Source organism: Myotis davidii, unplaced genomic scaffold (genome assembly GCF_000327345.1).
Source record: "Myotis davidii unplaced genomic scaffold, ASM32734v1 scaffold332, whole genome shotgun sequence".
Lineage (NCBI taxonomy): Eukaryota > Metazoa > Chordata > Mammalia > Chiroptera > Vespertilionidae > Myotis > Myotis davidii.
The window spans coordinates 1041041-1067302 of NW_006285779.1; the positions used below are offsets into that span (position 1 = coordinate 1041041).

The 26262-nt window shown below is 45.3% G+C and overlaps 1 protein-coding gene across 1 annotated transcript in view; it reads right to left on the reverse strand.

Moving 5' to 3' along the window:
• The window catches only part of SORCS3 (sortilin related VPS10 domain containing receptor 3), a gene marked incomplete at its 5' end in the record, with an annotated part of 527180 nt that extends 500920 nt beyond the window's left edge, over positions 1-26260 (reverse strand). Inside the window, one exon of the mRNA XM_006756437.2 lies at positions 25934-26260. Coding sequence (XP_006756500.2) covers positions 25934-26260 — 327 coding nt within the window. The remainder of the gene's footprint in view (positions 1-25933) is intronic.
• Positions 26261-26262: the final 2 nt, after the last annotated feature.

Sequence of the window (26262 nt, forward strand, 5' to 3'; positions counted from 1 at the left end):
ACCATGAGGTAGGTCCTAAGATTCGTGCCCCATATTTAAATGAAAACATTTACACGTAGAAAACACAAGTAAATTGCCCAAGATCACTTAGCTAAGAGGCCCAAGCAGAATCTGAAACCATGTCTATCTCACTCCCAAACCTGTGATATTAATTCATTATATGACTCCTCATGGGTCACTTTTTAAATGCCACTTAGCAGTTCTGTATGTGCCAGTCATAATGGTTCTGATAGATCAATAAAGCAGATCCAGAAGGGCCCCCTTCTAACAGTCAAGAATGAGATACTCTAGGGTCCTAAAAAGAACAAGCTTGGGTTATAAATGTATCTAATATGGTTTAATAATTAAAACGTTTACACACATACACACACACACACACACACACACACACACACACACACACCCCTCTCTCACAGGAAAGTACAGTAGCTCTAACCAGTAAGGGGCCTAGGTGAGATGAGCAGCCCGGACTTTGGAGACCAGAGACCTGTCCAATCTAAGTACTAGGGGTGCAATGAAGGCCTGAACTCAAGCAGCAAATGCTCCTGAAAGCTCAGCAACGTGTCACAAATGGGCTCCCTTAGCACCATCTATTGTCCAGATGGGACACCAGGACAGCAGCACCCAGAGGTGATCCATGGCAAAGCACCCACAGTTCTTAGAACCCTGCAAAGTACTAACCCAGCGGTTCTCAACCTGTGGGTCACAGCCCCTTTGGCAGTCAAACGACCCTTTAACAGGAGTCGCCTAAGACTATCCTGCATATCAGATATTTACATTATGATTCATAACAGTCGCAACATTACAGTTATGAAGTAGCAACAAAAATAATTTTATGGTTGGGCCACAACACGAGGAACTGTATTTAAAGGGCCAGAAGGTTGAGAACCACTGTACTAATCTAACTGATGCCATCTTATAGGCCAGGACCGATTTTCCTAAGAGAAAATGTGTCTAGATCACATGAAGTCACAACCAACATGAACATGCAAACAACAAAGCGAACAAGCTGTTGAACTAAACATGACTGGCCATTTCATTGGCTGGGGGGGGGGGGGGGGGGGTGTCCCTTTGAATGTTCATTTGTTACTTGTTCATTTATCAGCCACAATTTGCTTAGTATGTAAGAGAATATTTTTTAACCATGTAAATCTAACCATTTCTTTCCTATTAAAGGGCCACTGCTCATTTATTTTTGCAGCAAATTCTCTAGCCTAATCTTTAGGCAAACCAAGGATGTTTTATAACAGAGAAGAGTGTCTTCTCTCAAGGATTTTACGGTCTAGAGAAAGAGAAGTGGGGGATTGGTAGGAATGAATGGGATCAAGGGAGGAAGGCTGAGAGAGAGGTTTCAGGAAAAGGGAGCAGACAAATGGAGAAGTGGGGTGCAGGAAGGTGGGGACACGTGCAGAGAAACATAGCTGGGGCAGGGGGTAGAAGTTGTTGGGTTGCTTTTCATATTTAAGTGCACAGCTACTAGATGCCGAGCCATGTCCCAAATATAATAATATATGAACATAAGTCAGTTCCCACTCACTTTCCAATACCACCATGTTTATTCTCTTCATCTCTACCATAATTTTAACTATTTATATTTTATTTCCTAGATAATTGTCACAGACACACACACACACAGCTGCAAGCCACATGAGAGCACAGACTACATCTTCTGATCCCAGTTCTCAGTTCTGCCTTATGAGCTGTGTAACCTTAGGCAGGTTATTGAACCTCTCTGATCCAATCCAGTTCATGGAGATTTTGTGAAAATCAAATGAGAAATGCATATAAAACACAGAATAGCTCTCAGTAGAATTATTCCGTTTCCCCTAAAACTGAGCAAGAACAAACGTCCAGGGTCCACATTCCATTAACAGCTCTTCCTCCTTTTCCCAGATGAGGTGTATTCTGGCTACCCACAGTTAAGACTCTCCATTCAGGGATGCAAACAGGAAAAATCCTACATCCTTGCCATTCCATGCTGGTTTATTGGAATTTCATGCCTCCAGGCAGTTTCAACCCTCTCCTCTCCCCCTCCTCCTGCCTGATGCTATGATGCCACAATCCAGTCTCTGTGACTCGGGAAATGTTTCCATGGTGATGAGCAGTGATGTCATAAAGGGTGGATTGTTACAGGGTTGAATGATATCTGGCACCAGATGCACCCTGCCTCCTTATAAAAGTGGGGGAGGGGGGAAGAAAAATCCTGTGGGCACATCCCAGAAAATGGGGAACCGAATCACCCAAGGGATGGCAAGGGATGACCAGAGGGAGAGAAAGTTACAATCTCTCCCGTGCACCAGCAGCCCCATTTGGAAAAGACCGGATTCAACAGATCTCCCCAAGGCAAAGATTGTTTATCGGCAAAGGAAATCAAAGAAATTAACAAGAGGCAGTGACCACAGGAGACTCCACCTTCTGGTCTAGAAAGACCCCAGCCAACAGTGGCTTCATCCACCACAGCCCATATTTCTAGAATAAAAAGCCACGTCTCTCCCTTACCAGAGCCTTAGATTGCCATGTGCATCGGATTGCTCCAAAGACAGACCATTGTGATTTTCAGCCCAGCATGCATTTTACAGTAACAAGTCCTACCAGAGAACTAGTAGCCACCCCCAGCTGAAGTCCTAGGGGAACGCAAACCACCTTGTTAAGAACATTCCCAGAGGAGAGTTTATACTAAAGAAATCCCATAATGCTGTCTGCTATCTCTGAGTTCCCTAAAAACCCGGCCTGTGGAAAAGGAGTGCCTGACACCAGGGAAGTTTGGCTGCACAGCTGGAGGAAGGAGAGCCTATGGGCAATGCTTGGAAGCAGAGACGCACGTGTTGCATGGGAAAGGCCTGGTCGGGGTGACCACTGTCTGACTATCCCTTGTAGCTGCAGATGGAGGGATTGCCACAATTGTGAGTGCCAACGAATGGGTCCTCCTCAATAAAACGTTCCCTTGGTCCCACAGGAGACTCAGAGAACCAGTGCTCCCCCCTTTATTTCTCTGGGCAGCTGGTTACCTGAATGCTCTGTTCCTGGCAACTACGGTCCACAGTGGTAGCTAAGTATGTGTGCAGTGTGCATATATTTTTATGACCTTCATCATTATTCACGAACTAACTTCAAAGGGAAGTCATTTCCATCCAGGAGACCTGAAATATGCTTTTCCATACCCACACATGCATGGAGATAAGATAAAGGGCACTTGTTATTCCAGAGAGCAGGAGGCAATGTTTTCTGGATGTCAGTATGGGCAGCACCGAGCCATCCACCTTGTGTCAGAGGAAAGCCAAATGGCCTGCAGGCTCCATCTTTAGGTCACTTGCCAGACCCCAAACATGTCACGGTCTCTCATGCCTCCTGGCCTTGGCCCATGCTGTCCTTTTGGTCAAGAATGTTCACCACCCCCATCCTGTCCTGTCCTCACAACCCCCCTCAACCATAAGATCTGGGCCCAGGTCAGATGGCCCAAATCCTCCCCTGTGAATGTGTCTGGGAGGAGGCCCATCTTCCCTTACTGTCCAGCTCCTCCACTACAGTGTGACTCTCTTAGGACAGGGACCAAACCTTGTTCATATTGAATACCCGACCCAGCTGGTGTGGCGCAGTGGTTGAGCTGATCAACCTACAAACCAGGAAGTCACACTTCAGTTCTTGGTCAGGGTACATGCCCAGGTTGCGGGCTCCATCCCCAGTGAAGAGTGTGCAGGAGGCAGACTATCAATGATTCTCTCTCATCACTGATGTTTCTATCTCTCTTCCCCTTTCCCTTCCTCTCTGAAATCAATAAAAATATATATTTTTTAAAAATAGCTACTCGGCTGGAGCACATGTCCCTAGCATCTGCAGTACATGTGTGCCAAGGTGAATGGTGGGAGAGAAGCCAAAATCCTCATTGTCTGCAAATCCGCACTGCCAGCCTCAACTCTTCCAAAATAAAAGGTGATTTAGACAAGTACGTTTTGGTGACTTGAGGCACTAATTTCATGGACGAGGGTCCTTAGATAAGATCAAGGAGGAGCAGTGGAGTCAAATAAGGCGGCCTGACACTCTAGAGACCCAAATTCTGGCTGTGAGACACTGAGCAAGCTGTGGCCCCTCCTGGAGCTCCAATCGTCTCATTGATGAAACCAGAGAAGGGTAGAGTTTGGACTCCAGTCCAGTTCTAGCCTCTAACCCACCGGAGCAGTGCATGGCATTTTCACATCCTGAAACAAGGGCACGCTATACTTCAAGGATGAGGCCTCAAGGCACTTGGCTGCCCTCCTGGGTTGATATTGTCCCTTTCAGTCTCCTGTAAAATCCCCCTTCCTGTTTATTTCAGGGCACTCCGGACTGGAGATGGATGACAACTCCCAGCGAAGGGCAGACTGTAAAGACAAATGGAACTGTCTAGTAGAGCTGCCCTTGCTAAAACCGTGTCACCCAGAGAGAGCCTGCCCCCCTTCCCAAACACCTGGGAGCCTAACCTTCCTTGGCCAGGCCCCCGCCACCAGCAAAGCTCCAAAGCTCTTCCCATGTCTTGCCTGAGCGGGGCTAATCCCATTATTTTGCAAGCACGTTTCGATGTGCCTGTACATTCTGTCACTCTCCTTGTCCATGACAAATGTCCGGCATAAAAATTACCCGCAGAAATGTGTTAAGGTGGCAGCAAGTACTTTCAGAGGCCTGGGAAAGGTGAGAAGGCTGGAGATTGGTGGCGATGATCTTCATTACTGGTGCATCAGAATAAAAGGTGTAAGAGGAATGGGAGGGGTGCCAGGGTAAAGGAAAACACTGCTGGTTCATTCACCAGCTGAATACACGTGTCAAAAGTCTATCTAAGTTGCTCAGCAACAAGAAAAGGCATTTCGGAGAGCAAGGGGCTAACTGGATAAATGAATTAATTGGACATCTCCGGAGTCAGTGCCATAAATGACAACAGGCCTGAGTGACAGTTTCTTGCTGGCTAAAGTGCCTTCCTCCCCTACTTGAGCTTTGGTCCAGCAAATTCAAGGAGCTGGGGATAGCGGGAGCCAGGTAACAAGAGATACTACCTTGGGAGGGGTAGGTGACTAGGGAACCTTGCCTTGGCAGAGAAGTTGAGCTAAAGATATTCAAGGTCTCTTTCAACACTCATGTTTGATCAGTTTTGCCCTGCAGGGTAGAAAGGGCAAGAAAAGGAGTTAAGTCCTCACTCCGGCGCCCTGAAGGGAACTTAATAACCTGCTTTCCCACACCATCGCATGGGGTTTCCCTTTGCTGTATTTAAAACAAGCAGGTTCCCATGAAAGCCGATAGATGGCCGTTGTTAGGGCGTTTGTGTGGGAAATCTGATGTTTTGTTGGTGGTTGCTTTTCCCCCCTTTCTCTGCTTTGCTTCCTCCCCTTGTTTTCCTTTAATTACAGCAGAACCCCACTGGTTGTGCTAATGATGGAGAGGGCGCTGCTGCACAGAGCGCACAGTGAGAGGAGGGAGCGGGCAGGGGCCAGAGCCTGCTCTCTGGGAAGGGGAGACCGCAGTGGTGTGGGCATCTGGGTTTGCTGCCAGTAACAATTGGCTAGGAGCCTCTGGGCCAGCCTCTGCACCTCTCTGAGCCTCTGTTTTCCCTCCCTCCAAGTAGGGAGAATGGGTTTTATGATGTTTTGAGAGCAACTGATGCCACTGCTAATTACATCTCTCCCTTGCTCAGAATTACTAAGGGTTGCCCATTGAGAACAGAAATGAACGCAAGAGCAGGACCTACAAAGCCTCCCTAATCCAGTCTCACTTCTTCCCTGTCTCTCCGGGTTCCACAAAACACCCTGTTGCTTCTAACCTCCACCTTTAGTCATCCTGCTCCTGGCCTGGAAACACTACAAGTTAAGGACAAATGCTCAGTGAAGGTTCTTAGAGAACAGGCCGGTCTAATTGGGAAAAGGCCCAGGAGTTGAAAATACACCCGAGTCCTGGTGCGATCAGTGGTGGACCCTCTCCCTTCCCGGGCCTTGCTCCCCTTGATGGAGAAGAGGACCACATGAGGCTCTGGGGCTCAGCGTGTAGGGGGACTTGTGGCTCAGCTGCTCACCAGCTATCTGACCTGGGCCAGGTATTTAACTCCCCTGTGCCTTAGCTTACTCATCTTTACAATGAGGCTCATAATAACGGATACTTCAGGACGGTGAGGATTGAATGAGATGCTGCTGCAAAGGTTACAGCTCAGCATCTGGTACATGATAAGAATGTCCTCAATGTCTGTTATTTTTACAAAATTACCTCATTCTAGAACGAAATAAAAGCTGACCTCTTCACCTTTACCCACCTGTTCATGCTGGTACACTCAGCCTACCCCTCTCCCAAACTCTTTAATTCCCCAATTTCTATGTCAATATAATAGTAGACTCAATGATTTCCATCTTCAAAAGATATGTTCCTCTATTTCATTGCTGACTCCGCAGCTTGTTAGCTGTGTGACCTTCGCAATCTACGTGACCTCTCTTCATCAGTTTCCTCATCCTTAAGTTAGAGATCATAATAACCCCAACTCACAGGTTGTTGTGAGGGAGAAATGGGGTGACATATGTGAAGCACGCAAGACTGGTACCTGGCACATAGTAGGCCCTCAGCAAATGTTAGAGCCCATCCACAAAGGCTTCATTTTGGGTTCTAATATCGGTTTGATATTTCCATTCTTTTATCTGCATGTGCTTATGTTAGATATCATGTTCCCAGAAGACCAAGATCAAGTCTGAATTGGTTCATATGTGCCCAAATCCTAACTGCATAGTTCATCATCATTCATTATTTTTAATGACAATGATAATAATGAATACAGGCGATAATTCACCTATGGAGTGTGCTTGTTTAAGATCTCAGGTATACATAAATAAGTCTCCTATGAATAAAAGGCGTAGCTGAGATAAAATCACAAGTTCAAACCATCTTAGATGTGGGTAGCCAGCTTATCAATGATTTGGCATAACCCACCCATGCCTCAAGAGAACAAGCTGGGGGCTGTGGAGGGAGGCATGTATCTCTGGGTGCCAGAAAGTGTGACTACTTTTATAAGTGAATAACATGGCACTTGAAGGAGGTAGAAATGCCCATTTTTCAGCCCTTAATATTATGAGCCTTCACCTCATTCCAACTCCATGAGCCCCTATAGTGAGGGGAATGGCTAAGAGGGAGAAAGTAGTAGGGTAGGATAGAAGGCAGAAGAGAGGAAGAAACCGAAAGTCCCCATACTTGCTCAGACACTGAAAAAGAGAATTCAGCTGTTTAAGGAACAAAGCAAAGGGAAGTCATGATTTAGTAGTTACAGAGCTTCTGTTTGGGCAATGGAAAAACTTTGGAAACAGATAGTGGTGATGGTTGGACAACAGTGTGAATATAACCAATGCCACCTAAAAATGGTTCAAATGGAAATTGTTATAACAAATACATAAACCCCAGTGTGAGCAGAAGGAAGGAGATAATAAAGATTAGAGCAGAAATAAATGACATAGAGACCAAAAAAACAATACAGAAAATCAATGAAACCAAGAGCTGGTTCTTTGAAAGGATAAACAAGATTGACAATCCTCTAGCCAGACTCACCAAGAAGCAAAGAGAGAGGACCCAAATAAACAAAATCAGAAACGATAGAGGCGAAATAACAACAGACCCCACAGAAATACAAATGATTGTTAAAAAATACTTTGGACAGCTCTACTCCAACAAACTAAGCAACCTGGAGGAAATGGATAAATTCCTAGAAAAATACAACATTCCAAAACTCAATCAGGAAGAATCTAAAAATCTCAAAAGGCCAATAACTATGGAGGAAATCGAAGCAGTAATCAAAAAGCTTCCACCAAACAAAAGCCCAGGGCCAGATGGCTTCACAGGAGAGTTTTACCAAACATTCCTAAAAATGGTTCAAATGGAAATTGTTATAACAAATACATAAATAAAATTTAAGGGGGAAAAGGAGAATAGCACTTTCCCCAATTTCTCTTCTTTTTAACCAAAGAAAATGCACCATTAGAAGCATTTCACAGAAATAGAAGCCGGCCTTTGTACAGAGCCCTATTCTCTCACCTCACGGGAGTGGCCTCCCTCTCCCAGATGCCAGTCCTGAAGGCGGAAAAGTTAGACAAATGGCACAGGCTATGATTTCAGAAGACCCCCCCCCATCCCTAAAATACCTTTCCAAACCATCCCCAGTAGAGGTGGACAATTTCTATTCCCCATTAGGAGAGCAAACTTAGAATGCATGTTTTTAAAAAGCACATATAAATGGCCAACAGATATATGAAAAAAATGCTCAACATCACTAATTATCAGGGAAATGCAAATCAAAACCACAATGAGATGTCACCTCACATCTGATAGAATGACTCTTACCAAAAAGACAAAAGATAATAAATGTTGGTGATGACCTGGAGAAAAGGGAACTTTTGTATACACAAAATGTATACAAAAATGTAAAATGATACAGCCATTATGAAAATAAGTATGGAGATTCCTCCAAAATTTAAAAATAGAACTAACAAATAAGCCAGCAATTACAACTCAGGGTATATTGCTAAAGGAACTATATCAGCCCAGCTGGTGTGGCTCAGGGGTTGAGTGTTGACCTACAAACTAGGATGTCACAGTTCTATTCCTGATCAGGGCACATGCCCCAGTTTTGGGCTGGCTCCCCAGTAGGGGGCATGCAGGAGGCAGCTGATCAGTAATTCTCTCTTATCATTGATGTTTCTATCTCTCTCTCCCTCTCTCTTCTATCTGAAATCAGTAAAAAATATACTACTATTTTTGACCCTTTCACGGGGGTCGCCTAAGACCATCAGAAAACACATACATAATTACATATTGTTTTTGTTATTAATCATTATGCTTTAATTATGTTCAACTTGTATCAATGAAAATGGGAGTCCCCACAACATGAGGAACTGTATGAAAGGGTCGCGGCATCAGGAAGGTTGAGAACCACTGTTCTAGAGACTTAAGGTACAGCATAGTAACTATAGTTAATAATACTGTATTGTATACTTGAAATTGGCTAATAGAGTAGCTCTTAAATGTTCTCACAACCAATAAAATCGTTACTATGTGTGGTGATGATTACATTTATTAACTTGATTGTGGTAATCATTTCACAATGTATACATATATCAAAAAAATCACATTGAACACATTAAGTATATACAATTGTTGTTGATTATAACTCAATAAGACTGGAAAATAAAATAAATAAAATTCAAAGGGCTCAGGAAAAGGAATGGAAGGAGCAAAAGACTAATATTAGACATTTTTTCCAGAGCAAGGAGAGCAGTATAAGTGGAAGTTACTGGGCCCAGCTGACCTGGCTCAGTGGTTGAGCATCGACCTATGAACCAGGAGATCATGGCTCAATTACCAGTCAGGGCACATCCGCAGGTTGCGGGCTCAATCGCCAGTGTGGGCCATGCAGGAGGCAGCCAATCAATGATTATCTCTCATCATTGATATTTCTATCCCTCTCTCTCCCTCTCCCTTCCTCTCCTCTCTGAAATCAATAAAAATATATTAACAAAAGAAAAAAGAAGTGGAGATTACTGGGCACAGGTGAAGATAAGAGCCAGAAAGGGGAATGAGCACACTTCCCTGCATACCTCTCTTCTCTTATTTTGCTTTCAGCAAACATTCCGCCCAGCCCCACTGCCTGAGAGGAGATACAGGCTCCTGGATGTTTCAGATTTCCTTCTGTCCCTGCGAATTCCATCTTCTACCCAAGTGTTCACCCATAGGTGGCCCTGCTTTATTTGCTGTAAATTCACACTGAGTCCTACCCAGCTCACACGAGACTCAGGATGGACTTGTTAGAAGCAGGATAAACTTGCCAATAAAAAAATAAAAAATAAACTCAAACCAATTTGCAGGGAACTTCCTTAGTAAATCAAGAAGAGAAGCCCCAAATGACACAGAGCCATGCAACTTTTGGATGCAAGCCATTTCGTTTGTCTCATCTCCAGAGTCCCCTGCTATTCTTTGAAGACCACCATCCCCACCCTTCTGCCATCCTCACCCCCTTTAGGGCAAATTAAAATGGGGCTAGAGCTGTCCCTGTCTGAGACTGGAGAGAAAGGGAAGGCCATTGGTAACTGGTGGCTCATCCCTGTGTCCATCACAGGGCTGTCTTCCCACTGCTCAGGGCTTTCCTCTGCAGGAAATGCACTCAACCCCGGGGAAGGGAAATAACAGTGTTAGAAGGGGCAGCCTCCCCCTCCCCTAAAAACACCCACCCTCACAGTAGCGGATGGGGGAAATGGCTCACTGGAGTAGACCTACTATGAGGCAGACCAAGGTAATCATCCGAACTTATCACTTATAATCATTTCCTACCCATTGTCAAGTATCTTCTACCACAGGACAGGCACTTTGTGGAGCCTCTCAAGCTCATTTACTCCTCACAACAGCTGTTCAAAATAGGAATTATAATCCTGGTTTATAAAGGAGAGAATTGAGTTTCAGAGAGCAACTTGCCCAAAGTCACACAAAGTCAGTGGTAGAGCTAAGATTCCTAACGCATCCCATTCCCTATGTCATCCCATAAGTCATCTAATGTATTCATTCTGCCCAAGGATCCCTACTTGGAGAAACGCCTGCATAGAACTTAATGGAAAACTGAAGAGCATCAGTGTGTGGCAGAAAGAACACTGGATTGGAGTCAGGGAGAGGGACAGTGGGTGGGTGCCTTCACTATCTCGGTGAATTTGGGCACTCCACGGTTCTCCTGGCCACAACTTCCACATCTGGAAAAGGATGTGGTTAGATCACTACATGTTCTTTCCAGCTCTAAAATTACTTCTATTTTAAGAGAATCTCGACTACCAAAATGTGAAGTTTCTGGCCAAAAAGTAATTGAGCAGAGAATATTCTCAGATGCCCCCACAAAATCACACCACAAGCCTGAGCAAGTCCTACTATAATTTAATAACAATAACATTCCCTTACATATGTCTGTAACTTTAGGGTTTATAATGCCCTTTCAAATACATAACTTTATTTTGATCCTTGCAACTATTACACAGATGGGGCAACTTGAGTCTCAGATGTTGACTGACTTGGGCCATTTCATAAAGTCGGTACATGGTGATATGAAAGCTTGTATTCCCATTTCCATTTAACCACAACCAATTCCACATTGAACTCATTTGAGTTCATAATAGACACTAAGTCATAGTTGTTAAAACTATTAATAAAGAGGCTGGTACTGTTTCAGTACATATACCCCAGCACCTGCCAATTCCATCTGCAGGTAATATCGGCTCTGCTTAAAGGCATATTACCCTCACATTTATATATGCTATTCTCTCTCCTCATCCCAGATCCCAAAAAGGGCACACTGATGAGTCCTTTTCTCCTAGACATGATTCCTTCAGCATCCCTCAGTCTGGTGCTATGAACAGGCTTGGCTGAGGCAGGGCATCCTCAGGAACAGTAGGTTTTCATTGCTGTCTGCCTATATTCAGTTGCAGGGTGTAACAATGGTGTTTCACACAAGATAATCAGCTCTGCTACCCACCCTGCTCCATGTCTTTAAAAATGTATATGTGCACAAGAAAGAAAGAAAACACAAAACAAAACCAGAAGAGGGGGAGGCAATCTTGAAATGAATTTGACTGCAGAAGCTTGTGTTCCTGCAGACATAGTAGATATTAATAATTCAACAAAATATTACAGTAATTACTATACTTTGCAAAATCACAACAGTGCACTTTAGCACAACTCCTACCAATCTCCCTGCCATTGCCATTAATAAATAAACCACAGTTCCCTATATTAAACTTGTTATTTAAAAGCTAAATATTTTATCAGCATTAATGTATTTTAAATAATCATTCAAGACCAAGAAAATCCCTGGCCCCACATTGTTCCCCTCACCCCAATAAGTGAAATCCCATCTTCACAGCTAGAACAGAAATTGACTTTAACAGGAATACACTAAGCTTAGGGCTTGAAGACCCCCCACAGAGGGATCTGAGGACCACTCCGCTCAAATGCTCTGCTGGAATCCGATTAGGCTGCTGAAAAGAGAGTGAGAAATAAAAAGTTGAAGATAAATTATTTTGGACCCTGTAGCCAACCTACCTCATTCAGCTCCAGAAAAGAAAGCCATGAATTGTAAAGCAAGGTAAGTGGCAGGAAACCACCAAAAAGACACAGGTAAAGATAGCTCTGAGCATGGATGAGGCTAGTGACCTTGAAAATACAGGTGAGCCTCACTTTACATTGTAGTTATGACCTCACAAATCTACATCCAATCTATCAAGTTCTGTCGGTTTTACCTACTCTATCAGTTAGCTTTTGCTGCAGAACAAACCACTCAAATCTCAACCCCTTATTTTCACAACAATCATTTATTCTCATAAAAGTACAGGGCAGCTGAAGGTTGGGCGATACAGCTGGGCTCAGGCGGGCAGTTCTGCTGCTCATGGCTAGGTTCGGCTCGGCTGATGTAGGCTCAGAGTAGCAACATGTGATTTGTCACTCATTATCCTCACAGGAGCAGTCGGCTAGTCTGGGTGTTTTTCTCATGGCCACTGCCGAGGCTCAACACAGCAGGTAGATACACAGCGCTTCTTGATAAGTAAACTTAGAACTGGCACCTTTCCTACTGGCCAAAGCAAGTCACGAGGCCAAACCCAAAAGGCACTAGGAAAGCAAAGGGCGTTATGGGGAGGTGTGAAGAATTATACAAAGGAGCCAACACCATCGACTACATCTGCTAAATATTTCTTCAGTTGGCTCCTTCCCACCCAATCCTACCACCACCACCTAAGCCACCATCATCTTTAGCTAGAGCAGCAGGCTGGTCTCCAAGCATCCATCCTATTCTTCCTCCAAACCACAGGTGGTCAGAGTGGTTTTTTAAATGTCAATTGAATTGTATCACTCTCCAATGTTAAACCCTCCAGTGGCTTACCCCTTGGCTCTTAGGATAAAAAAGAAACTCCTTCCCCTGCGCTCCTAAGGTCCTGCTTGATCCTACCCATCCCTGCTTGTCTAGCTTCATCTCTCACCAGCCCCTAGCCCACGAGTCATCTGCTCCAGCCACACTGTCCTTTTTGTCCCTTTTAGATATCTCGCTCCCTCATGCCCCAGAAGCTGTGTGCCCAGAACACTGTCCTCTCCTCTTCACCTCATTGACCCTGAGGGCCTCCGAGAGCTCAGCTCATCTGCTTCTGCCTCTCTGCCCTCTCCACACTAAATGTCCCAGGGGTAGTCTTTGAGAGTATCATGAACTTCCCCTTCAGAGAACTGCTCACTATTATATATTCAGAGCTCAGCAGCGTGACACATAGAGGGCACAACACAAATACCTGCTTAATACTGATGAAGTTTTTAAAATATATTTTTAATTTTTAAAGTAAAAGGTAGCTAAAACTGCCTTTTTTTAGAGTATTATGTTAAAGGTATTCGGATAATAAGCATCTACAGCAAATTGCTCTGTAGAGGGTTTAGTGCCTGCCCCTCATCAGACTGCCAATTGGTATGAATCTGGTTGTAATGCATTGGGACTCCTTAAAGGGCTCTACATCACTAATATGAAAAAAGCCACAGGTGTTCCACAGCAGGCAGCTCCTTTTCCTCACCCCCATCAGTCCCTGAGTGGGAGGGGAGGCACATATAATCCCAAAACAGCAGAGGATGCAATCCAGCAAATAATTTAAGTAAGGGAACATTTTTTGACCCTAGATTACTATGTACATATGAACCTTCAAGCCAATGTGAGAGCAAAATAAATTTTAGAGATACCAAGAATGAAAAAAAAAATGATTGCTGAAGCAATGGGTGACTATATTATCTATCATCCAAACCAGGATCTTTTGAGAGTTAAAAGGAATCTATCAATATGTATAACAGGACATTGGAATAAGCATTCCCATGCACTCTCTGAAAAAGAATATTTGAGGATGTAACACAGAAAAATGAAAATCAGCCCTCAATAAGAAAAAATGAACCCAACAAACAGAGGTATTACCCCAGGAGTAGAATAAGTAGATTTATCTAGATGACAACAGGGAAGCCAGCCTATAAAGGAATCAGTATGAATTAGAATATTCAATAATAATACAATTAAGAAGTTGGAATATCTCAATACTATGGCCAAAAACAAAAAGCTGTACAAGAAAATGAGCACAAACTAAGATGGCAGAATTCGTACCAACTATCAGGATATGAGATAATCAATTTGATCTCCAAGCTCAGAAGACTCCTCACCAAACAACACAGGCTTAGTCATGAGGATTAGAGCTATTTCCTACCATGCTACTGGGTTTTGTTGTAAATAATAAACACAACCATAACATTTAAACATTCTATTAGTCTTCATTCACTGTGGTCTTGCTTTTAATGTATTTCCTAAGTATGCTCAAACTGGCACATATTTTAAATTATCTCACATTGTTCTCGGCAATGTTTATCTAATATGTGTTTCCCACACACAAGACTTTAAGCTTTGTGGGTGTCCAGTGTGTATCATATGCCTTGTTCACAGCCTGCATCACTAGCCATATAGTAGATGCTCCCCAATACTTCATATTATCTCAAAGGAAGAAAGCAGAGCAATCAATATAGGTCAAGTCCTGAAACAAATGTTTTCCTTAAACATCCATTCTACACTGCCATCTGAGACTTTTATTATATCAGATGTGACTTGAAATAAATTGTACATCATTCCTGGATGTACAATGAAAGTGGGTGCAAGCAAAAGAAGGTGGATGTCATAACATGGTCTCAAATCTGTTGTGGAAGGACCTCCAGCTACTGAAGGAACAAAGGAGAGGTAAGGTGAATTAACACCGAGTTCATAGCTCCCCCTGTTTATACCACTTTGAAAAGCATTCTTTTCAAATTGCTTCCAAGTGCAGCATCTCATTATTTAACCGCGACATAAAGGGAGCAAATAGGAATGTTCCCATTTCACACATAAAGAAATGATTGACCTCATATCACATCTAATTTATGGTGAGATGGGCTTGCATCAATTTATGCAACTCTTACATTTTGTAGATAAAGAAACTGAATTAGAAAATTCAAATAAGTTAGCATCATACTAAGCAGGAGGAGGAGGAGGAGCAGGAGAAGGAGAAGAAGAACAACAACAACAGCAACAACAACAAGAGAATGCACATATACTTGGGATAGAACAAATGTATGAACTCTTGAAAGAAGGATTTTACATTTTTTATCATCATTCGAGACCCTCTCCCTACTAATGCACCCATTTTTTTAAAAAATCTCTAATTCATATACATATAAGCTGCTACACCTGAGAGGGCCTTTATTCACCTACACCTAAGAAAGGATGACTTGCTGAAGATTGTAATGTACCCAAGTCTAGAGATCCCAACTCTCAGGCTCATATTCTTCCCAGCCTGTCATGATGACCTTCACTGATGAACCGTAAGCTCAGCTGCTCCCTGCCAAAACAAAGTCTAAGAAAAACAGGAATTGTACCCTATTCCTAGTCAGGATATCACCTGCCAGGAGGTAGAGGTCCAAATTTTAAGGACCCTCTGTGCATGCCTTGGGGTAAGGTGGAGCTCCTTAGCCCTGAGAAATGACAGTGAAGACTAATTTAAAGGGGTATGTCTTCTCAAAGCCTCAGCACCATGTTTCTGCCACTCAGTATAACCATGAACTGGGCTCCTTTCTTCAGGATGGTGCCACACTAAAGGAGGACCTTCTCAGAACCGGAGTCAGTGATGTCATCTCCCTCTCCATTACTAATACATACCATGGTATGGCCCTAAGTAGGATTTTTTTTAAGTATGAGCGAAATTCTGACCCTGGCCATAGGTGCCCAGATATTTGATCCAACATTATTCCAGGTGTGTCTGTGAGGCTATTTCTGGATGAGATTCGTATTTGAATCAGTAGATTGAGTAGAGCAGATTACCCAATGTGGATGGACCTCATCCAATCCATTGAAGCACGAGTAGAACAAAAAGGCTTAGTAAGAAATAATTCTTCCTTTCTGCATCACTGTCTTTAAACTGGGGCATTGGTCTTCTCCTGCCTCAGACTCAGACTCAAACTAGAACTACACTATCAGCAATATTGAGTTTCCAGCTTGCCAACTACAGATTGTGGACTCTTCAGCCTCCATAACAATGTCAGCCAATTCCTTACAGTAAGGAATCTCTTTACATGTATAAATATATACACACATGTATAAAGATATTTACAAGTCAAGTAGTTTATTTGGGAGGCAATACCAAGAAATACTGATAAGGGAGTAGATGGAAAGGGCTGCCAATAAAGCAAGCAAATTACCACAGTAGGCAACTAGGGTGTCATCCCACTGGAGACTCTGGAAGACAGTGTAGAAAATCAGCCTCAGAGATAAGGGAGCTCGGGTATTCATCCAACTTCCACTAGTCATTGATAGGTGGCTTCTCCCTACTCCTTGATGGGAATTAATTTCTGACACTTCCAGCCTGTGCCTTGGGTGATCAAATCAAGCTTCAGTGGGCAAAAAGGCCCTGGTGCTGGTGGTTAGAAGTCAGGCCAACATGCAGAGAAACAGCAAGTGCTAAGGGAATATGGCAGACTACCATTTTATCTGCTACAGATGTCTAGACATTCAACCTGCCCCACTTCCTATCTTGGCAGATAATGAGAACTAACATTCTTAACCAATAGAATAGCCCACTACACTAGACCTTTTATGGGTAGTAACAATCTCTAAGATTCTAAACAACCCTACAAGTCAGTAATTATCCCCATTTTACAGACAATGAAACTAAGACTCAGAGACATCCTCAAAGTCACTGTTGCTTGCGAGCCATCTCATAACAGAAAAGACATTTCAGAGTTTTCAGAAATCTTTCAGTCAAAAGATTGCTTTCAAGCATGAATGGCACTGAAAGAAACCCAGTGATATGATCAAGTCTTTCACCTCTAAAGATACCCTTCCTTTACACCTAGAAAACAAGTTTCTTATAGGCTCAAAACTCATAGATAAGCTCCCCCACTATGTTTAACCATGTTTGGATATAGCAGCTTGCGCCACTTTTCAAGCCCTGAAAAAAAAGTTCGCCTAAGTAATTGTTCTCCATCTCCCACTGAGAACAGATTTTAAAAAGAAAAAGCCCACTTCTTATATATCAGCGTAATCTTTAACCTGATTGTAGCCATCTGGCAGTGAAAAGAAAGTGCCTACCTCACCATAGATGCCAAAAAGACCTTGAGAGTACTGAGTCAGGCATGTGGGGCCTGAGATCCGGTGACAGACAACTGTGATGTCCCAGGGGTGCAGACCGTAGGCCTGAAGGCAGCCAGAGGAGGCCAGACACTTCCTCAACCCCAAGACATTCATTCTTCACTCAGGCAGTCTTAAGTATTTAAGAAAGTGTTTATGTCATTCAAATCAATCAGCTTCTATTGACTGACCACCATGCGCAAAAAAAGTGAGAAGCACAAAGGCAGAAAATGCAGAAGAGATGGGAGAAGCAAGGCTGAGCATCACTTCTGGCTGAATTTATTTCTGGGGTCTTAGTTGAGTCATCCATGGGTTGAATGGACTGCGGAATATTTGTACAAGGCATCCATTTCCTTGTTTCTGCAGGAAGAGGCTGAATGATCAACACTCAGGACTCACTGCTTTGTTTTCAATCAATTATTCATCTCTGGGTCACCAAAGGACCCCTCACAGGATGTAACTGCAGGCTTCTCCTGCTCTTCTTTCCTTTGGGACAATTTTTCATGCAGCATTCTTCTACTATTTCATCTTATTTATTTTCCTTTATTTCCCAGGACAACAGTCCCTCCAGTGTCTGTGTAGGAATCGCAGGCCCCATTTCTGGTGCATAGACTACAGACAAAAAGGGAATTCAAGTCTGCAACTTGATGGGTGTCAATCACTACAAGATATGGATGGTTTGGGCCAATATGGTAATTCTGGAAAAGAGACAGCAAGTAGTCTGCAGATAGTTCCAGCAACTGATATCCCCATTTTGCATCAGGCACAAAGCAAAGTTAGGAGATTGAGAGGAGAAGCAAACCTGGACTGTCAGGTCCATCCCATGACCTTGACGTTGAGTCTTGGGCATTATAGGCTCTGCTTACCAACCAGCCCAGCAGCCCAGTTCTCCTATTTTCTTAAAGCTACACATTTCACTTCTTCAAGAAATCTTCTATGATTCACTATAAAGGATAATCATAGATGCTTAAGCCAAGGGAAGCTATGTTATGTTAAAATTCATCTTTCTGGATACCTTTCTCAATCCTCCACTCCATGAAATCCTAGAAAAATATTCAACTTATTAGTTGTGAATTACACTTAATCTTTAACCTGTTTCTAACCATCTGATTCTAACCATTTCTACTACAAAGTCTAAGTATGAGTTTCAAGAAGCCAGGTCCCCAGCCATTCATTCCTCAATTTCATTCACTGTGTATGTCAGGACCGCACAGAAGACAGATATCACAACGACACATCTGACGGAGGCCATGGACTATGGGAGGGGGTTGAAATGAGCATCTCACTGAGAAACTTTAGGCAAGTCCCTCCTTCCTGTGCTTCAATGTTTCCATCTGAAAATGACGGGAAAGCCCCTTCCAATATAAAAATAAAAACAAAACCAACTGAAAGTATCTGAAAGGCTTGCTTCAGATCAAACACTTCTTTTAAGCACTCTGCTATGTGTGTCTTATTTAATCCTTACAACAGCCCAATGTGAGAGGTATTATCTTCACCCTGTTTTTGTAGATAAAAAATAGCTAAAAAGGGTGACAACTTGCCTGATGTCATGCAGCTATTATGAAAAAGAGGCAGCCCAGCTGGTGTTGCTCAGTGATTGAATGAGGAAGCCACAGTTCAATTCTCGGTCGGGGCACATACCTGGGTTGCAGGTTCAATCCCAAGTAGGAGGCATGCAGGAGGCAGCTGATCAATGTTTCTCTCTCATCAATATTTCTGTCTCTCTATCCCTCTTCCTTCCTCTCTCTCTAAAGTCAATAAAAAGATATTAAAAAATAAAGACAGAGACAGCTCTTCCCCTAAACTAGGTTCTCTTCCAGTGTGTGCCAAGTAACTGGGCACAGTTATATTGACCAACAGCCCTGCATGGCTGGCTCCACCATGCCCTGGGTCCCTCTCATATCAGCCCAGAAGGGATGGCTTCCTCTGCTTGCCATCAATGAGTTAATAGTAGAGAGCTATTCATGTAATCCTTAAGCTCTTAGAAACCATTAGTTTTTTTTAATTTACTATTGCACATTAATGTACTATAAAAAATAGTATTTCCATAAATAATTAAACCCAAACTACACTGATCAAAATAAATGAGCAAAATGTTCCTGATGATGCAACCAGGTTTGATTCACTAACACAAATAATGAGGTGACTCACAAGAGGCCCCCATTAACTACCATTACAAAGATACAGGTTGTCCAACATTAACAAGCTCGGTATTTATTGTCTGCAGCCACGGCGGTGTGTGGGCCAGAGTGGGTACACAGGGGGCCCTAGCACACAGCCTGGGAACAGGAGGGAGAATCTATTTCTAAGCCTCTCTGGCTAACTTCATGTATACTCATCTTAGGCCCCAGTCTATCCTACCTATAACATGGGCAGCATATCTCACCTGAGTGAAAAATAAATTGCATAAATACTCTTGTCAGGAAAATGGTCTATAAACCCAAGTAGAAAGGAGAAAACTGGGAGTGAGTAGAGGACAGCAACACAAAGAGGAAGACCAGTAGGGAGTCCATGCCATGTTCCTATCTGAGCCTCATATCCCTCATCTCTGTGCGGAGTGATTTGATGAAGACAGTTTCTAAATGCATGCCCACCCTTGACATTCTGTGAGTCTAGGATGCCTGTAGCATCTCCCACAGTGATCCTCTCCCCTCTGAACTCATAGCCTAAAATGGTCACTTGACAATTGACCACATATCACCCCATGGCATTTGTCTTGTTGTCATGTGTTACTTTCTACAAGAGCAGCCTCATATCCAAAGCATATCGGAGGGACCTTGAGGCAAACATTGCCTTGTCTTTGTTTGTCTTCTCCCTCCATCACACTCCTACCAGCCCCTGTGCCCAGACCACTGGCACATACAGAGGAAATACTTAGCAAAGGGCTGAATATCTTACATGAGTCTATCTAATCTCTGGCGTACATAAGAAAGAAGCCAAGACTGCTGACTAGTCCCTATTTCTATCTTACTACATAGGATAGAGCTGCCTCTAAATCTTATGTTGAAATTCATATATGAATAAACCAGGTGTATAAACTCAATGCTATTAAGAGACGGTGTTAGTGCCCATCAGCAGATGAGTGTATTAAAAAACGGTGGTACATCTACACTATGGAATACTACGCTGCTGTAAAAAAGAAAGAACTCTTACAATTCACAACAGCATGGATGGACATGGAGAGCATTATGCTGAGCGAAACAAGCCAGTCGGGGATTGATAAATAGGACATGATCTCACTTGTGGAATATAGTAAACAACATAAATTGATGAACAAAAATAGATCCAGAGGCAGAAAAACCTTGAACAGACTGTCAAACTTCAGAGGGAAGGTAGGAGATGGGTGGGGTGGGGGGTGGTAAGAGATCAACCAAAGGACTTGTATGCATGCATACAAGCATAACCAATGGACACAGACACTAGGTGGGTAGGGACATGTACTGGGGGGTAGGGGAGGTGTCCAGGGAGAGGTCAATGGGGGGAAAAGGAGCGTTAGACTGCCCCACCCTACCCTCACCCCCACCCCCACCACAGCTAAGGAAGTCTATATATTCTATACATACATAGGAAACGGGGAAATAAATGCCTCTAAGGAAGGTTCCATAGAGGTGCTGTGTTTGAATCTCCAACTAACTATGAATAACAATAGCGGGAGACTCAAGAGCTAAGGCTTGGAGTCAAGAGGAGGCTTGGCACAATGAAGGGGCTGCCTTGGCTGGAGGGAAGGAGTCAAATATAAAAGTTGGAGAAAGAGACCAAGAATATACACAGTGAGGGGCCCTGAATGCCCAGCTAAGGGACTTCGGATTTGAATCTAAAGGCTAAAGGTACTCAAGCTCGAATGTGGACATACTGCTTGAAATACTCCTGGTGATAGCAGCTGTCAAGTTCGAAGCAGCTGAGAAAGAAATCATTGATATCCCAAAGGATGAGAATTTCCAAATCCTCTGTAGCCTCTGCTAAATGAGATATGGGACTATCCTCCTTTACCCACATGGTCCAACATGACTGAGTACCTACTCCATGTAAGGCAGAGCTCTCTTATCTCTCCTCACTGCCAACAAAGTCAGTCACCCTCCAGTTCAAAGGGGGATAAGTATGGTCAGCCAAATTCCATCCACCCCACAGTGCCAGATTTGATGACTCAAAGTGACCCACCAGGCACTAGCATTCTATTTTCCACCTCCTCCTCCACAAGGTCTCTCTTCTCCCAAACTTGCTGAAAAAGTCATCCTTTGGCATTTTTCCCTGTGCAGGAAGCATCTCAAGCCAGCCAAGGCGCCAAAGGAAGCAGGAGATCAACAGGTGAGTCAAAGCACATGCCGCAGGGACACCTAGCCTTGGATGAAGCCCTGGCCTTCAGACTCATCTTCCTATCTCAGCCTGTCTGGCTATGCTGCACCTCTCAGCTCCTTCCAGTTCCTAAATTCCTTCCATTGCAATAGATTTACACAGCCCGAGGGAACAGCAGTTCTGCCTTCTGCTCCCTGAGCCTTCTTGCCACTGGAGCCACCACCCCCCTTCCTTTAAATCCTATTGGAGAAGCCACTTCCTGGCATTCCTTTCTTGTCAACTCCAAAGCAAGCTCCAACCACTACATTTCTGCAATCCTTCGATCAGGCCTCCCAATTAAGGAGTTTGCAACTTCTGCTCACCTTGGAAATCACTGCAGGATCTGAGACGCAAATAACACGCTGTAACCTAGACATCAGGGGAAGCACAGAGCAGACAAACAGCCTATGTAAACCCTCTCCTCTGAACCCCCCTCCCCCAGACCAACAGTGACCAGGAGCAATTAGCGCTTTCTGCCTTGCCCAGTTACATCTCCACTGAGATGGCTCCCCTGTAATATTAATTAAAAACAGATTCTTTTTGGCAGCCCCTCGAAGAACGGCTTCTGTGGCAGGTTTCTTTATTAAGCCTCTGAGAAGGCAAAATGCATTAAAAAATTATGACAGGGGACTGTGAGCACAGACAATGAAGGCTAGACAATCCAGCCAAAAGCTATCTGAGAAATCTGTTTGGGAGCCACAATTAGATGCTCCAGTGCGTGGAATACAATTAATCGGATCAAATCTGTCACTATTTTGCACATTCGGAGTAAATATTTTAGAGCACAGTTCAGCTGAATTAGTTAAGGGTATGAAATCCCAACTGGGAGAATCCATGTGCCCCCACCTGCTAGCATGCTCAGGGAAGGGTGGTCTGATAGGGACCCGGAATTGCCAGCATCTCTCATTTCTCTTCACCAAGCTGCAGTGTTGGGCACATTAACTGAAAACTATCTGGCAAGTGGTTCCGACCAGATACACTGCAGGGGCAGCAGCCTGCAAATCCATGCTCTGGGAGTGAGCTGCTGGAAAGGAATGGGGGTCCATCTAAAGAGGGGCAGCATGCCACCTCAATACCAGGAATGGAAATCCCCACCAAGGATTACTCCAGGGAGGAGGGGGCATGGAACATGGACGGTTGCCTTCACAACTCTCCACGGCCATTTGCCAACTCACTGACCAAGCAGGGGGGTATCTTCCTTCCTTTGTGGGAGAAGGGCAGAATGATGGTTTTCTGTTCCCCTGGAAACCACGGGGACTGGGCTCTCTCTGGGTGTTTGTGGAACATCCTCTAACCCATTCATCACCAGGATCCCAGCTGGAGATAACCAGAGAGAATGAATGGCAAATCACTCAGGTTCCAAGTTCAAGTCCACTTATCTCTCCCCCAGAACACGTGGCAGGGCAAGAACAATAAGTGGAAAACCAAATGATGCATTCTGGCTCAAGCCTGCTGGGCACCTCTTCCTTGGCCCCCATGTCATCCTTCACCACTCTTGGGACCAAAGTGAATACATGTTCCAAGCCTGGGACAAGGATACCCTTCTGCCCACTGAGCCCCTGGATACATGCTGGATGCATGAGGTGGGGTGGAGGTCCTTGCCTTGCATGCCCACTCTGCATGCCTAACTGCAAACTGTCGGAGCGGAGTTCAATTTCCAGTTAGGGTGACTGAAAACTCCCTAAAAAGAAACTCATGTCAAGTAACAGGTCTACCAAAGGCACTTGGCAGGAGAACATGTTAACCTGGTGCCTTCCCAGAGCAGTACGTGTTGAACACTTTTGAAGCCAGAAGAGAAGATGGAATTCTCTTTTCCTGCCAAAAGAGCCTTATGTGGGACCCAAGTAGTCTGCCTTGGGGCCATCTCTCTCCACTTGGACCTTTCAGAAGGCCCATCAACCCCATCATTCTTCACCTGGATTGTATGTAGAGCACCTTCTTTCACTCCCTCAGGACAGGGAGAGGGGAGGAAGAAACCAACTGGGTAAGGTAGTGGAAACTGGTTTCCCAATTACTCTCCCAAGGGGTTATGTTTTTAAAGTCTCTAAAAGACAGAGTCATGTTAATGTTTCCCCATATTCCCTCATAGCATCACGGACCGATACTCAGCAAAGCCTTTCTCACTGGCATTGCCTACAAAGCATGGTCAAAAGAGGCAGGTGCAGCCCAGGAGCTCAAGAGCCAGTCCTCCTCTGGACCAGAGAAAGAGAGCACCCTGGGGTCCCTGCACCAGCTGTGCCACCTTGCCTTTTGCTTGAACGGTAAGACATGCCACCAGCACAACCAATAAACCCCGGGAACTGTCTGTGGACTGTCCAAACCTCATCACTGTTACTAAAGACTCCAAGGCCAGCCTGTCCACTCCCCGGGCCCCAGTGGCCCACTTTTAACTGAAGAGCCATTTCCCCAGGGAACATTGGGCAAGACATGCCCCCTCACTTCCTCTGCTGCGCACGGGCACACAAGACGGGCAGAGAAGGCTACGCTTGTTTAACTACTATTTACAAAAAGCAACTACTATTTTCTAACGTCCCATCTTTAAGGCTTTGTCAACACACACACACACACACACACACACATCCTTAAAATAAAAGCAGAGGTATAAGAAAACTCTTCAGGAAGAGTGAGTTTAATGTGTAATTCATTATAAAGTCACAGGTACATGAGGACATCGCCTCTTCCTCCGAGGACACATTTACTTCAAGATAGCCTGTCCATCCTCCTCTCCCAGGAAGGAATACACACACACACTCCTCTGGGAACTTGTAAGTCTTCAATCACCCATCCCTGCAATGGTACATGTTGCCCACTCCCACATCCACAGCTGCCCACTCCAAAGCTATGGGGGTATTTTTAGGGGCAGATGAAGCAGCGCACTGTGCTGGCTGCCAAGGATCTAGACTGCCCAAGTCCTTCCCACCCCTTACCCAGGCTGGGCTACCAGCGCTGTGTGTCATTAAGAACCAGGGAATCTGTACTCAGGATTACCTACGTGCTGCGCTCTGCAGACTCCTAGCTTTCCTGTTATTCGCTTCTCACCCCCTATGCCACCCCCAGCCAGGACCCGTTAAAATAAGATGAAATTTTCGCAGGGAAATGTTTAATGTCAGTCATGAAGAGACATACAAAGGGAGGAGGGCTGGGCTTTCCCACCCAATGAGTTCCACCAGGCTGCCTGTACAGACATTCATCGTCCTCCTGCCCAATGCTGGGGTCCCATCCCATCGGGAGAGCCAGAGAGGCGAAAAGGATTTTTGTGAGACTGACTGAAGTGGGGGGCAACGGAAGTGAGGGGAGTGGGGTAAATCATGGGAGGCCGTTCCTCTCCGCCCGGAGAGCCCATTCCCAGCTGTTCCCCGGCTGGGCTGCACCGCGCTGAGTGCAGGCGAGCTGGGTGCTGAGGGACCCCTCTGGGCCCACTCTGCTGGGCGGCAGCGGCTGCGGGGGGCAGAGGGCCGGGCCCAGCGCTGGATCCAGAGCTCAGAGCCACGAGAGGGGACTCGAGGGCGCCACCTCTCGATACAGCCGCTTCCCGGGGAACCTGGCCGCAGAGTGGAGGTGGAGAGGTGTGCTGGAAGCACACAGGACCCATCTCCACTCGCGAGCGGATTGTATGTAGTGATGTAGTGCGGGACAACTCGGCCCAGGCGAGTTTATTTGCTCAGCGACTTGTATGTGCTTGGGCATGTGTGAGGGGAATGGGTGCTGAATTTCACTTCACGCTTTAAACTTTCTTGCTGCCTCTCCTGTAGCATTCCAGGGCAACTGCCCAGGTTGGGGGGTGGGGGGCATAATTAGTGTCACCTGGAGGCCAGGCTGGGGTCGGCTTGGCCCCGTTTCCCGCCAGGGCTGGGAGCTGGGAGAAAGTGGCCGGGAGCAGAGAGCAGAGACCCTAAGGCGGGCAGGAGTAAGGGGTCTGAGTGGCCTCCATCTCCCGGGCTCCCTTCCGAGTGATTGGAGAGGAGAAAGGGGAAGGGAGCCCTGGCTGCCCCTAGAATCTGTCAGTCTGTCCAGCGGCTCCCACCCCAAATCGGTGTCCTCACTACGAATTCAATCGCCCAACAGGAAAACTCCAAGCCAAGTACACCAGAACTACAGATCCCTCCTCTGCTCATCTTTAACCTCCTTCACCCTCCCCTCCCCTCCGGGCTGCCCCAATCCTAGGGTCACCAATAAACACACACACACACACACACAAACACACACACACACACATACACACACACACACACACCATCTTCCAACAAACTCCACTAACCTGTTGGGGGCGTGGGGGAAGCTAGGTCAACCTGTTCTCTCTAAAAGTCATGGTGCTTCCCCCCCCCAACCCTTGAGTAACTATCTGTACCTCGTTCCTGCCCCCCCCTGCTCCCTTGCTGCGGGGAGACAGTGGGATCCCCGGCCCGCGGGGGTACTCACGCTGCTGTTGTGTCCTGACCAGTGCACCATGGCTTGGTTGTGGGCCGAATCCCCGGTCAGCGCGAAGGAGGTGCTGGGCAGCCTGAGCTCCTCGGCCGCCGCGCCCCCGGCCCGCGAAGCCTTCGCCTCCTCCCGGAGCCCCTTGGCCAGAGGACGGCTTCCCTTGGAACCATCGGACCAAGCAGCGGCCCGGGAGTCCCCGTGTTCCAAGGCACTGGGGGGCTGCGCTCGGCGACTCCTCCTCGAGCCGCCTGGTTTGCTAGGAGCCGGGATGCCCTGTCCCCACCGTGCACCTGCCAGCGACAGCCCCCCGGCGTCTTCCTGCTTAT